Genomic DNA, 12,860 nt, shown 5'->3' on the forward strand with positions numbered 1-12,860 from the left:
ACCATTTTAAGCTTCTGAGAAGAGTCTGATTATGCCAGGCAGTTGAGCCTTTACCTGGCTGATCTGATCTATGTGGGGAGCTTTTGATACTAAAGTCTCCTACTCAATGATCAAAAGTACCCAGTAAGAACATCTGGAAACCAACAGTCCCTACAATGAGCTTGAGGTACAACCAAATTTGGGAGTAAAAACCTCAACTATCTCAGTATTAAGAGGGACAAATTCATTTTCTCCTTGTTTCCTCCAAGATAGCAGAGGAACAGAAAACATAAAAACCACAAAAGTGGACACATTTTCTATACAGACGGCTTATACTTCATTCTTCCAAGGTACACACGACACTCAACACGAGACTGAAGTTTATTTATCATATACACAAGTGGTGTCTGACATCTGAGAAAATGCTATTTACATAAAACATCGTAGATTAAAAATACATAGTATTTGTATTTTAATACAACAGGGTCCCAGGATTCAAACAAGGAACTTTGATTCCAACTTTGCATTATACATTTGTCTGTTCTGCTACAAAGAACTATAGTGGAGGCAAACTTTGGCAGTATATTTCTCGAGAGTCAAATATTAGAGAATTTCACACATGTGGTTTTGCATCTGTAGAGGAAGATACAACTTCTTCAGCACATGTACCGATTTCTGAATCTTCCACTTCAGAGTCCTCACCAGTTTCCTCTTCAGAATCAAATTCCTGACTATTTGGTGATTCGAAGTTATCCAGAGGTCCATCATGCAGTCTCTTTTAAAAGGATAAACGAACAATTTATTGTAAATACTTAAAAGCCCAAGTCAAGTCCACTAGCAGTATGCTGATATAATTTACCCTCAATGTTCTAATGAGGTCCTTTTCATAATGCTTCCCCATTAAAGTCACCTACAATCAATCAAATGTTGTATCAAAACTTCTATGCTAAACCATATTTCAGTAAAGTCGCAGTACTTAATATTTGCTCATTTTTTTTCAAGTTTATTTTTTTTTGAGAGAGAGAGAGAGAGAGAGAGACAGAGCGTGAGTGAGCGAGCAAGTAGAGGCAGAGAGACAGGGAGAGAGAATCCCAAGCAGGCTCCACACTGTCAGCACAGAGCCCAACAAGGGGTTCAAATTCACAAACCAGAAGATCATGACCTGAGCCAAAATCAAGTCAGATGTTTAACTAACTGAGCCACCCCAGGTGCCCCGAATTGGCCCATTTTTTTTTTTTTTTTTTTAAAGCACTGGCATGCTTTCACAGTGTAACTCCAATCACTTCTCAAGCTACTTATGGTGAAGGACCAGGTTTTTAAATTTCCAGTCTGCTGTGAACCAATGGCAGTTAAGAAAGCTATTACAAAAAAAGAGTGAGCTATTTCAGTACTTCCAAATGAAAACTTAAAACATTAATTGTCATGGCTTTAAAATGTAAGCAATTCGGTACAAGAAAAGCTTTTATTTCAAAAACTTTCTTCCTACCAGCAAGATGATTTTTTGCAAACACAAGTAAGTTTGAGACCTATTTTTTTTTTAATGTTTATTTTTGAGAGAGAGAGAGAGAGAGAGAGAGAGAGAGAGCTAGAGCAAGCAAGGGAGCACGAGCGAGCATGAGCACGGGAGGGGCAGAGAGAGGGAGACACAGAATCAGAAGCAGGCTCCCGGCTCTGGGCTGTCAGCACAGAGCCTGATGCGGGGCGTCAGCCCACAAGCCGTGAGATCGTGACCTGAGCCAAAGTCAAATGCTTAGCCGACTGAGCCACCCAGGCTCCCCAAGACCTTTTTTTAGCTCAAGGCTGTAAAATAACAATTAGCAACCTAAGTCTTTTTTTTTTTTTTTTTAAGTAACCTCTACACCCAATGAAGGGCTTGAACTCATGACCCCAAGATCAAGAGTCATGTATGCTCTACCGACAGCCAGCCAGGTGCCCTGCAGGCTAATTCTTATAAACACATTAGTTTCTTCCAAATTGAAAAGTCAGATACGACCACCAAACTCATTTAGTGCACCAATTAACAGTTTTATATATGACTGGAATGTCACACTGGCATTCAAGTTAAATTAAAACCAGTTTAAAACTTTGAACTGTAAAATAGAAAAATTTTCCATAAATTTTTCACATGTAAATAAATCTCTTTATATTTCTACAAGAAAATAGCTGTTCTGTTGCTTCATGAGAATTATCTGCAATCACTGGGCTCTTATTATGGGCAAGGACTTCTCTGAACTTTCATCATTGTTAACTCATTATTTTCACACCAAGCATATAGCACCCACTATTGTCCCATTTTACAAATGAGGAAAATGAAGGCCCGACAAGATAAATAACTTACCTGATTTAACAAACTTTATTGTGCGAGGCAGGGAGCTAAGACTCACATCCAGGAAATCGGGTTCCAGAGCCCAAACCCTTACTGATTACACTACTGCGTCCCATTGTAACAGATGATTCTGCATCAGGAGAACATTGAAATACCTACCTCTATTACCTCTGCCATATACTGTACGTGTTCTGCTACTTCCGCCAATTCTTTATTTTCCTTTTTCAGGCGGGCAATTTCATTGTCCTTCTCTTCAATCTCTTTATGAAGCTATACGATATAAGTAGAGTTCAGTATTCCATACACCTGCCATGCTACAAACCCAGACCATACGCCTCCAAGTATATATCCGATAGACACACGTAGCATGAAAGCTGCTAACACACCACCGCCTTCAGCTCTCGGTACAGGAAGCTGCTTTTGTATCACAATTCTGACGCATAAATCCTTTCCAATTAAACCTTTCTTAGGCCAACATCAAAGCTAATTTATATCGCTCTAACCAAACATGTGAAGTAATAGAAGGAAAATCCTCCTGGAATGTTAAAAACTGCCACAAATTCTATTTGGTACATACTTTCTCATTTTCCTTAAGTGCTTCATAGAGAGCCTTCCTCCGTTTCTCTGCCACTTCTTTCCAATATTGAGAGGATGGGTTTTCTAAAATAAATGAATGTTTTACATATAGACCTTGAAGACAAGGTTACATGCTGCTATAAAAAAACACTACTTTTTTCTACTAAATAAATCCTTCCACAAGATTTATAAAGCATCACTAGGTTCCTTTTGATCTCCACTGCCATTCAACAATTAGTAGATCCAACCGGCTCCCTCTCTTTGCCGTGTTTCTGCTGGCTCCCCTCATTTTCTGACATACTCAAATCCCTTTCTTCAAATCCATTCTCTACACACTTTTCTTCTGAAAAGACGATTTCCAAGTTTTATAACCCTTAATTAATCACTACCATCCACATCTGGATCTTACCAAACAGTAAGGCCGGCCCAAGCTTACAGTGTATGTGTATTTACAACCATAAGAAATTTTAAATTACCAAAACATTTGAGTAAAATATCTAATTGTGTCTCCAGGTTAAGAGGTTGTGTGCAGAATTCATAACTGTACAACAAATATTTACCTTTATTAAGAAATTTAAGACAAAAGTTATACATATTTTCATACCTGCAATCATAAGATCAAATGCTTCCTGAGTAACTCCACTAAAATCTTTATTTTCACTATGTTCTGGGACAATAACAACTCCAGCGCTGGAATTCTTAGATGTTAACTGGTCGTTCCAATGTTTCCTTTTGGACAAGTCTTTAACCAACTATAATGAAAATACATACATCAATCTCATTTATTTTGATTTAGTGAATGAAAGTTGGGCGGTTTTGTCAGTATGTATTAAAAATAGAGTGCTCATCTTTTTTATATCTTTGGATCTTTTAAAAAATCATACATTTTAAAACTCTACGAAAATGTATAGTTATTTTAGAAACCTTATTTGCAGCAACTAGATTAGGCTTGGGTCTAAGGCTTAGCTGAAATCATGTTTATTGTTTAAATAACGGGAGTGCCACAGAAAGGTTATTTTCAACCTTGCAAAAGTCTAGAAGCCCTCATCAGTGATTCTATCCTGATAGATAAAATCTAACATTTTATTCCCAAAACGTCAAACATTACTCCTGTTGGCTACTCAGAACTTACTACACCATCCCAGTCCTACTAATTATTCATACCAATTCTAAACTCAACCATCACTACACAAATCACTGCTGTGAGAAACATGCAATTGTTACTCTGGTTTCAATGATTTAGACATCTCTGTAAAGGCAGGCTCATCAGAACCCCATTCCAGCCCAGCAACACATACCTCATTTTCTCTTCCAACGAGAGCTCCAGCTGCAGAAGGCTGAATCATCTTCAGAGTCCTTCTTGGGACAGGACTATTCTAGAAGTCAACATAATTTATTATCTGGTTACTGAGTTGTTATATGGGTTGTTGCTCTTTTATTCCTGCTATGATTTAGGAAAAAAGAAACACTAAGAACACTAGTATTTGTTCTGCTATATAATTTTATTGTTTTTTCTTTCTAATGCTTATTTTTGAGAGAAAGAGTGTGAGCAGGGGGAGGGGCAGAGACACAGAACCCAAAGCAGGCTCCAGGCTCTGAGCTGTCAGCACAGAGCCCGACGCGGGGCTCGAACTCACCAACAGTGAGATCATGACCTGAGCTGAAGTGAAGTCAGACGCTTAACTGACTGAGTCACCCAGGCACCCCTGTTCTTCTATATAATTTTATAATGTTGCATATGAGCAACACATTGGTTTATTCAACTAGCAAACGTGTTATCTCCCTAAAATTATAATAAAGTTTGAAAAAATCCTAAGAATGGCTCATATTACCCAAACACGAGTTTGCTACACGAGGAGTTTGCTACACGAGTAGCATTCCTCCTTCCATTTCAATATATGCTGTTATTACAGTCATTTTGTCAACTAATCACATCTAGTTAGAACAAAAATATAACAAAATTTCTAAGCTCTAATACTTCAAACCATATGTGATGAATTCCAGTACAACGGGAGTACTTGTATTCCCTCTTAAAAAGATCTGCCACAAAGATGTCTTAGCATTTACCGTAGAAACCCACAGAAGAGGGAAATTGAGGAAAAAGATTAATTATTTACACCGCAAAATACTTCTTTCCCTAAACAAAAGGATTCATCTCAGACTTCCGTTAAATAGTGAACATTTCCTAACACACTTGTATGTATTTACCAAAGGAATGTAATTTTTTTTTAAATGTTCATTTTTTTGAAAGAGTGGGGGGGGGAGGGGCAGAGAGAGAGGGAGACACAGGATGGGGAGCGGGCTGAAACTGAAACTCCCACACCATGAGATCACGACCTGAGCCAAAGTCAGAGGCTCAACTGACTGAGCCACCCACGCACCCCAGGAATATAATTTTCAAGAACGTACTTTACACAAAACCAAATACACCTGTAAGAGGACCTGACTGCAGAAGCAGTTTTGCTTCAAGCCTGCTCATCCGGAGACGGCCAAAATGGCAGTGCTGGAGGCGCCAGGGTACTGTAAAACGCCCATGCTCCAGTTTTGAAAAAAATATACCCTTCCTTAAAATATGTAAATAGATTCCCATAGATTTCCTGACCTGAAAGCCCTGTTTTCGCAAAAAATCATTAGTTATACTGCCACCATGGGTTAGCAAACAAAGGTGCACACTCGAACAAGGGCTGCAAGAACATGACACCAAAGCAGCGTGAGAAAGTTACCGATTCCATACTGCAGTTCACATGGCAAGAGCTCGCCTTTCCCACGGTAAACTTTCTACCGCTGATCATTATCTCACTGTTTAACCGAAGAACAAATGCCAACCACTCTGAGAACAAATATTACACCAACACTGCAGATGTCATTTTATAGATTAGTCACCGGCCCCCAGACAAACAGAAGAAAACCTAACTTGGGATCCTTAAGAATGGGAGGTGTTAATTTATTTAAATGCTTGCTACTTATAATGGCCAAAGAAGCCAGATAAATCACTGTCAGAAAAAAAATGAGTTTTCAAGATTAACTTTTATACATGTAAGCTTTAAGCATCCAGCCCCAAAGATGTAATATTGCTATTGTCATTTTCTTTATACAGATTATACACTGGAATAACAGATTCTTTAGAGCCAAAATATTCTTATACATTAATGGGCCATAATGTTTTTATAAATCAATTTAAGACTCTGTGAACCCTTCTCTCTCTCTCCCTCAAAAAGAAAAAACACACACACAAAAGCACTACTCACAGGGAATTTTGCATACAACTGGTAAGAAATCCATGAGCAACCATAATTCCCTCTTACAGATCTATTTTTATTTAAAAAAAATTTAACGTTTTATTTTTTTTAAGAGACAGGGACAGAGCTTGAGCAGAGGAGGGACAGAGAGAGAGGGAGACACAGAATCCGAAGCAGGCTCCAGGCTCTGAGCTTTCAGCACAGAGCCAGACGTGGGGCTCAAACCCATGAACCATGAGGTCATGACCTAAGCCGAAGTCGGATGCTCAATCACTGAGCCACCCTGGCACCCTTTACAGATCTAGTTTTAGTCTAATTTTCTTGTTTTACATAGATGTAAACAGAGGCTGCAATGTTAAATAATTTATCCAAGGGGTACCTGAGTGGCTCAGTCGGTTAAGCAAACGACTTCCGCTCAGGTCATGATCTCATGGTTTATGAGTTCGAGCCCCAAGTCGAGCTCTGTGCTGACAGCTCAGAGCCTGGAGCCCGTTTCAGATTGCGTGTCTCTCTGTCTGCCCCTCCACCGCTTGCACTCTGTCTCTCGCATTGCCTCAAAAATAGACATTAAAAAAGTAAATAAATAAATTCACCCAAGGTCACAGTTTTCGAGGCCGAATCAGAACCAACCAGAACTCTAATCCTTTTATATCCGAGATAGTTTTACTCTAGCTAGTAAACATTAGATTCCTCCTTAAATAGAAGGATCTGCTGAAATCTGGGATTTGCCTCAAAATAATTAGGTGACTCAAGGAGTGAATGAGGATGTAGATGAAACAAGACTGGCAATATCCTGGTAACTGTCAATTGAGAGTATTATACTACTGACTCTGAGTATTTAAAAATTTTTATACAAATTATCAATGCACGGTATTAAGAAAAATAATGTAAGGACACAAAGGCAAGGTCAACCACCTATTAACAAGCATCTGCTATCCCTTATGAAAAGCTTTTATTTACTCTATTTAATTTGAATCTGCAAACTGATAGATTTCCCAAAGATGTCTCATTCTCAGGAATCCTCAGCAGCTAAGTTGTGCAGCAGAACCTAGTGAAGTTGTAAATTCATTTAGAACCTTAAAAGCAAAGTCAGTCAAAATTACAAATTCAAAATTAAACTCTGTTCTTATTATTATAGAATAAATATTTGGGATAAGATTTCCAGTGACACTATTATACGGGGATTCAAAAAGTGTAGCAAAACAAGCAGGTTAGATGGTAAGGAGTATAATGTACTCTGAAAACACGTACGATATAATGCAAGATGTGTCTCTGTGCTCAAAGACACAAAGGATTTTAATAAAAATCATTTCAGAAAACGTAGGAGTGGAAAGAAAGCAACACAATCTTACAGAAAATCCTAAAGAAGCTACTAAAAAACTATTAAATCTAATAAACAATTTCAGCAAGGCTGCAGGACACATCAAATTCAAAATATAAAAATCACCTGTTTTCTATACACCAGCAATGAGCACACAGAAAATTTAATGCAAGAAACAATTCTATCTACAATAGCATTAATAAAATACTTAGGCAAAAAATTAAACAAAAGGAGCATAAAACTCAATACTCTGAAAATTACAAAACAGTATTGAAAGAAATTTAAAGATAACCTCAATAAATGGAAAAAACATAGCACATTCATGGATCATAAAACTTACTTTTCACCATAATTAATTTTTTCAAGGTTCTCTGTTGTTACCTGTCCTCTGGCTAAAAAAGTTCGATACTTCAAAGTTTATAGAAATTACAGCCAGGTTAAATTTTGTTAAATTATGTCAAACTAGGAGTGCCTGGGTGGTGCCTGTTAAGTGTCCCCAACTTTTGATTTCGGCTTCGTCATGATCTCATGGTTTTGTGAGTCACATGTCAGGCTCTGCACTGACTGTGCTTGGGATTCTCTCTCTCTTTCTGCCTCTGCCCCTCCCCTGCTGGTGCTCTCCGTCTCTCTCAAGATAAACAAACTTAAAAAAATTTTTTTAAACTTATGTCAAACTACTTCTAACCACATGCTTTCTAAAACAAAAGTGATCCTATCACATACCTTTATGTTCTCTTTGATTTCTTCATGTTTCTGCTTCATATTGGGATTCATGATACACCTGGTGAAGCAAAAAAGATTAGTAATTCATAAGCAGAAAATGGTTTGCACCTGAAGGTGGAGTGCAGATTTTTGTTGTTGAAAATACTTAACGACCATAGAAATCCTACCACTGTATGGTGGAACTATCTCATCTCACGGTACCCAAACTCAGCCCTATCGATGACCAAAGTGTCTAAAGTTAGTGACTCTTAGTATCTGTATTATACACACAAATAATTCTGGTTGGAAACATCTAGTTACAACAGGAAAATTATGTATTCTAAACAGTTTTACAAAACACTATTCTGTCCTGGATTAAATACAGAAAAGAGCTGAGAAATGGTCACCAAGAGAAGCAAATACGGTCACCAGGTACTTGGGTATGCTCAGGTCCATCCTTAAGAAGAGCATTCTAGGGGCCCCCGGATGGCTCAGTGGGTTAAGCACCCAACTCTTGGTTTTGGCTCAGGTCAGGATCTTATGGTTTTGTGCCGCCACCACAGAGCCTGTTTGGGATTCTCTCTCTCCCCCTCCCCTAACTCGCTCTGTCTCGGGTCTCTCTCAAAAGAAATAAACTTAAAAAAAAAAGAATAGCATTCTAACTTTGCTGTTTCAAAGGCAGCTTTAAGCTGTAATAAAATTGGCTCTGGTAACCAGCAGTTAGTAATGATTTAATATCCAATCAAATGAGATTATATAATTACATCTGTAGGGAATGTTTAACCACCACCGTGAACTGAGTGAGACATTGAGGGAAGAAAGAGGGAGAAGATAAAGGGATTACGCAATGTGGTTAACCAGACCGCAGGGCCAGAACTCACTCCAAATCCAACCTTCGAAGGTCCTGGATAGGTCTATACCTGCCAAATAGATCTCCCCGATACATGTCTATACCAGCCAAATACATCTCCCTGACTTCTGTGGTGTGTGCCTTTACTCAGTGCAGTGGCTTTCCAACTTTGACAATGACACACCTCCTGTGCCCCAGCACACACACAATCCCCAACTGTACGATGCTATTTTCTATCCTATTTCAGGTTGAGCCAATGCGGGCGGGGACCCACTACCCTGAGCAATGTTTATTTCCAAAGTGCGGGTCGCAGCCTGGGATCCCTGAATCATTCACTAGGTCGTGAACATTGTTTAGAACAGGACAGAAGAGACGAGAAGATATCAGAGTGCACAGCGTGTGAGGTCCGAAGTACTGCCTCCTGAAACGTCTAATGTCCTTGTTTGGCTCCTAAACTGCGATGTAAAATGCGCTTCAGTAAGAGTCAGGGTTAAAACAGGTGAGGGTCACTGACCAAGTGCAATCTTTTGCGTCTTTATCAAACTGTGGTCAGCACCCTGCACCCTTACCTCTCCGGCGTGGGAAACGCTGACTGACCCGAGACACCAGGGTTACCAAAGCGGGATCGCAGGGTCCAGAGACCTCCCCCCGGGAGCCCAGGCTGCGGACCCCTCGGATCCCGGCCAGGGAGCCGCAGAGGGTGGGGGTTCCGCCTGGCCCGACAGCCGGGCACGCGCAAGTCGGATCTCTCACGGCACCGGCTGCCCAACGGCGCCGCAACCAGGAGCCCTAAAAGAAGCCTGGGACCCACAACTCGGCGGCCTGACCCGGAGCTCCCGCCGCGGCGCACGCGTCCGGGACGCGCCCGCCAACCAATAGGGAGCGCGGACGGCGGAGCGCGCCAAAACCGACCCAGCCAATGGGGCAGCCCCTCGCCCGCCGGCCCTGCCTCCCCCGCCACGGCCCCCGCAACGCCCGGGTCGCAGGCACCCTGACCCCCCGCCGCCGCCCGGCAGCCGTCGGGGAGCGGCCCCCGCGTACCCACTTCCCTCACACTTACCGGATGGGAGCGCCCAATCCCCGTGGCGGACGCGGGAGGCCGTGGCAGGAACACCTCGCACAGAGCTCGCAGCCGCTGGAGTGGCTGGCGCCCGCCCCCGGCAAAGCTTGCGAACTCCGCCCGGCTGGCGCGATGGTCACGTGACCCGTTGACGCGAGACGAATCCAGCGAATCGCCTCCCGCCTCCGCCCGGGCGGCTCCACCCCTTCCCGCGCCTGCGCGGTGGGAGTAGCGCGGATTGGGGTGGGGACGCTCGGAGGTCTTTGCTCCCGCCAGGTCGCTGCCTTCCGACCTCCGCTCGGAAGGCCCTTGGGCGTGGAATGCGGTCTTCTTTGTGCCCTGTGCGCGGGAGGAAGAAGCTCTCCCCGGTAGACGGAAAACACCGGGAGAACAAGCTCTCCTCTAGGTAGTGCACGACTCACCTGTCGGCACAGCCCTGGTTCCTGCACTCCTAATGGTGTGGAGGGCTCCCGTGTTGTGGTGCGGTGGGGGCCGCGGACCTGCAGCCCCTCACCCTCCCGGGGTCGGTCCAGGCGGGGGAACACGTCACTGCAGTTTTAAGGGGCAGGGACACCTTAGCAACACCTCTAGCTTTGTTTTCTCATTAATCTGCAAAATTCTCAGCCTGCTTGTGGACACATTTGGGTTCGCCAAGTTCTGTCTTTTGTTTACGTCTGCGGTACTACGAGTCTGTTTTCCCATTTAACTTTCCAGGGGATTAGCATTCTCAGGGAATATCACCAGCCACGCACAGCGCCGCCTTCGGGAAGCGCTTTCTCACCTGCGTGTCCACGTGCCCCCCTGCATGCCTCACCAATGTCTTTTTGACCGAGCTCACAAGGTACAAAGCAGTCATGTGGTCCTGGCTTTGTTGGTTAGAAATAAGGCTAAATTCATAAAGGAAACGGTCCATTGATTGGAAAACAGACTGGATTTCCAAAGTGAGAATTCTGATGACCAGTACCAAGTACAAACATGGTGTCATTTTTTTGTTTATTTATTTAGCGAGAAAGAGAATCCCAAGCAGGCTTCCAGAGCCTGATGCAGGGCTCGAACCCACAAACCATGAAACTATGACCTGAGCTGAAATCAAGAGGCAGATAGATACTCAACCGACCGAGCCACCCAGGCGACCCAGCATGGCATCATTTGACTGAAACACCAGCCAGTCAGAATAGTAGTTCTGGCTACCAGTTTCTTGACTCAGACACGTGATGAAAAGGGATCACTGGAAAGACCCAAAATGGGTAAGTATATATTCAAAAGTATATAAAAAGTAATGTTCAGGTAGCCTGTATTACGTAGGGTGTAAAGCAAAGTTCGTGCTGTTCCTTAACAGACTTAAAAAACTGGAAAAGAAATCTCTTCCACATGAAAATGGTAAGCAAACCAGAGAGGCAGAATCTAGAGGTCACCAAAGTTAAAACCCTAGGGAGCAATAAGAGAATTGGTAATTTTCCAATAGTATCATGAAGCTCACTTCCCCAAATGTAATCTGTAGTTGCTAATAATATTGTTTAGTTTTGAAATGGTGTAGGGAGACTTTTACTGTATACGTTCTGTATTGCTTTTTTTTTAATTCAACATACCAAAGGAGATGATGCCTATTTTAGGAAAAAATCGTGAAGTTCCCAGAATCTGAAGCAACCATTTTACCAGCTTAGGTTAGATCCATTCTGCTTTGCCTGCTAAATGAAAACTAGTTTATGTGACTAACTCACATCTGTACCTGTGCTATCCAGTTGGGTGGCCACTAGTCATACACTTGAAATGTATCTAGTCGTCATCGAAATGTTATAATGTAAAATATATGCTGGATGTCGAAGATTTAGTACTAAAGAATGTAAGCCATTTCCATATTTTTTTGTATTGATTACCTGTGGAAATGATACTTTGGACATATTAAGTTAAATGCATGTATTGTTAAAATTCATTTCACTGGTTTCTTTTTTACTTTTTAAATTTTAAAAAATGTTTCTTCTTGAGAAGAGAAAGAGAAAAAAAAGAGCATGCCCATATGCAGAGGAGGGGTGGGGTGAGGCGGGAGCAGAGGATCCAGAGCGGGCTCTGCGCTGACAGCAAAGAGCCCAGTGTCGGCTCGAACTCATGAACCGTGAGATCATGACCTGAGCCGAAGTCAGACACTGAATCGACTGAGCCTCCTGGCACCCCCCTTTTTCACTTGTTAGAATATGGCTACCTGAAAACAATGTAATTACGGATGTGGCTCACGTTATAGTTCAGTGAGATGTGGCCGCTCTAAAATAACATATGCCATCCCGCTGAATCCTCTTAGTAGCCCTGTCACGTAGATGCTTTCCACTCCCTTCTTCACAAGACGGAGAGGCTAAGTTACATGCCAACCTCTCAGACCTGTAGGCAGCGACAGACTGAGACTTCAGACCTTCTGACTGAAAGTCCACATGTAGAAAGAGAGGTTCTGAAAATACTCCTCTCTCCAGAGACAGAAGATCCTCCAGCCCCTAAGCTACTGAGAATGTCTGCAAAATGTATGCTTTCATACTGTTTCTGAGGACGCACTCAGAGAAAACGAATTTGTAGAGATGTGGAAAAAAGTTACAAGTGGTTGCCGTTTAATCAGAATTTTTCTATAGGCATCCAAATATACTGTAGTTTTATCTGCAGTAAGGAAACCTTGGGTATTGATAGGATTAATTTTATGCAGTAATAATGGCTCCTGTAAAATCCATCAGTTTATTGCAGTGTTACATTATACAACTTTAAACAAAATCGTGGATATTTTTCTGTGATCTCTCTCTTAGCCACTTCTAGCTAAGCACAAACTC

At 41.9% G+C, this 12,860-nt stretch overlaps 1 protein-coding gene across 2 annotated transcripts; it reads right to left on the bottom strand.

Moving 5' to 3' along the window:
• Nucleotides 1–342: 342 nt before the first annotated feature.
• On the bottom strand, nt 343–10,142 carry GMNN (geminin DNA replication inhibitor). Of its 2 annotated transcripts, none has more exons than XM_042937765.1 (7): nt 10,054–10,142; nt 8,165–8,222; nt 4,180–4,257; nt 3,486–3,633; nt 2,883–2,965; nt 2,465–2,575; nt 343–754 (listed from the first exon to the last, which is right to left on the bottom strand). In XM_042937765.1, exons 2-7 carry the CDS (start codon nt 8,213–8,215, stop codon nt 593–595), a joined length of 633 nt encoding a protein of 210 aa, XP_042793699.1. In that variant the 5' UTR covers nt 8,216–8,222; nt 10,054–10,142; the 3' UTR covers nt 343–592. The 2 variants fall into 2 exon arrangements, with proteins under 2 accessions (XP_042793699.1, XP_042793700.1); XM_042937766.1 differs by lacking the exon at nt 10,054–10,142 and adding an exon at nt 9,563–9,840.
• Between the last annotated feature and the right edge of the window lie 2,718 nt (nt 10,143–12,860).

This window comes from Panthera leo, chromosome B2, assembly GCF_018350215.1.
Source record: "Panthera leo isolate Ple1 chromosome B2, P.leo_Ple1_pat1.1, whole genome shotgun sequence".
Classification (NCBI taxonomy): Eukaryota; Metazoa; Chordata; class Mammalia; order Carnivora; family Felidae; genus Panthera; species Panthera leo.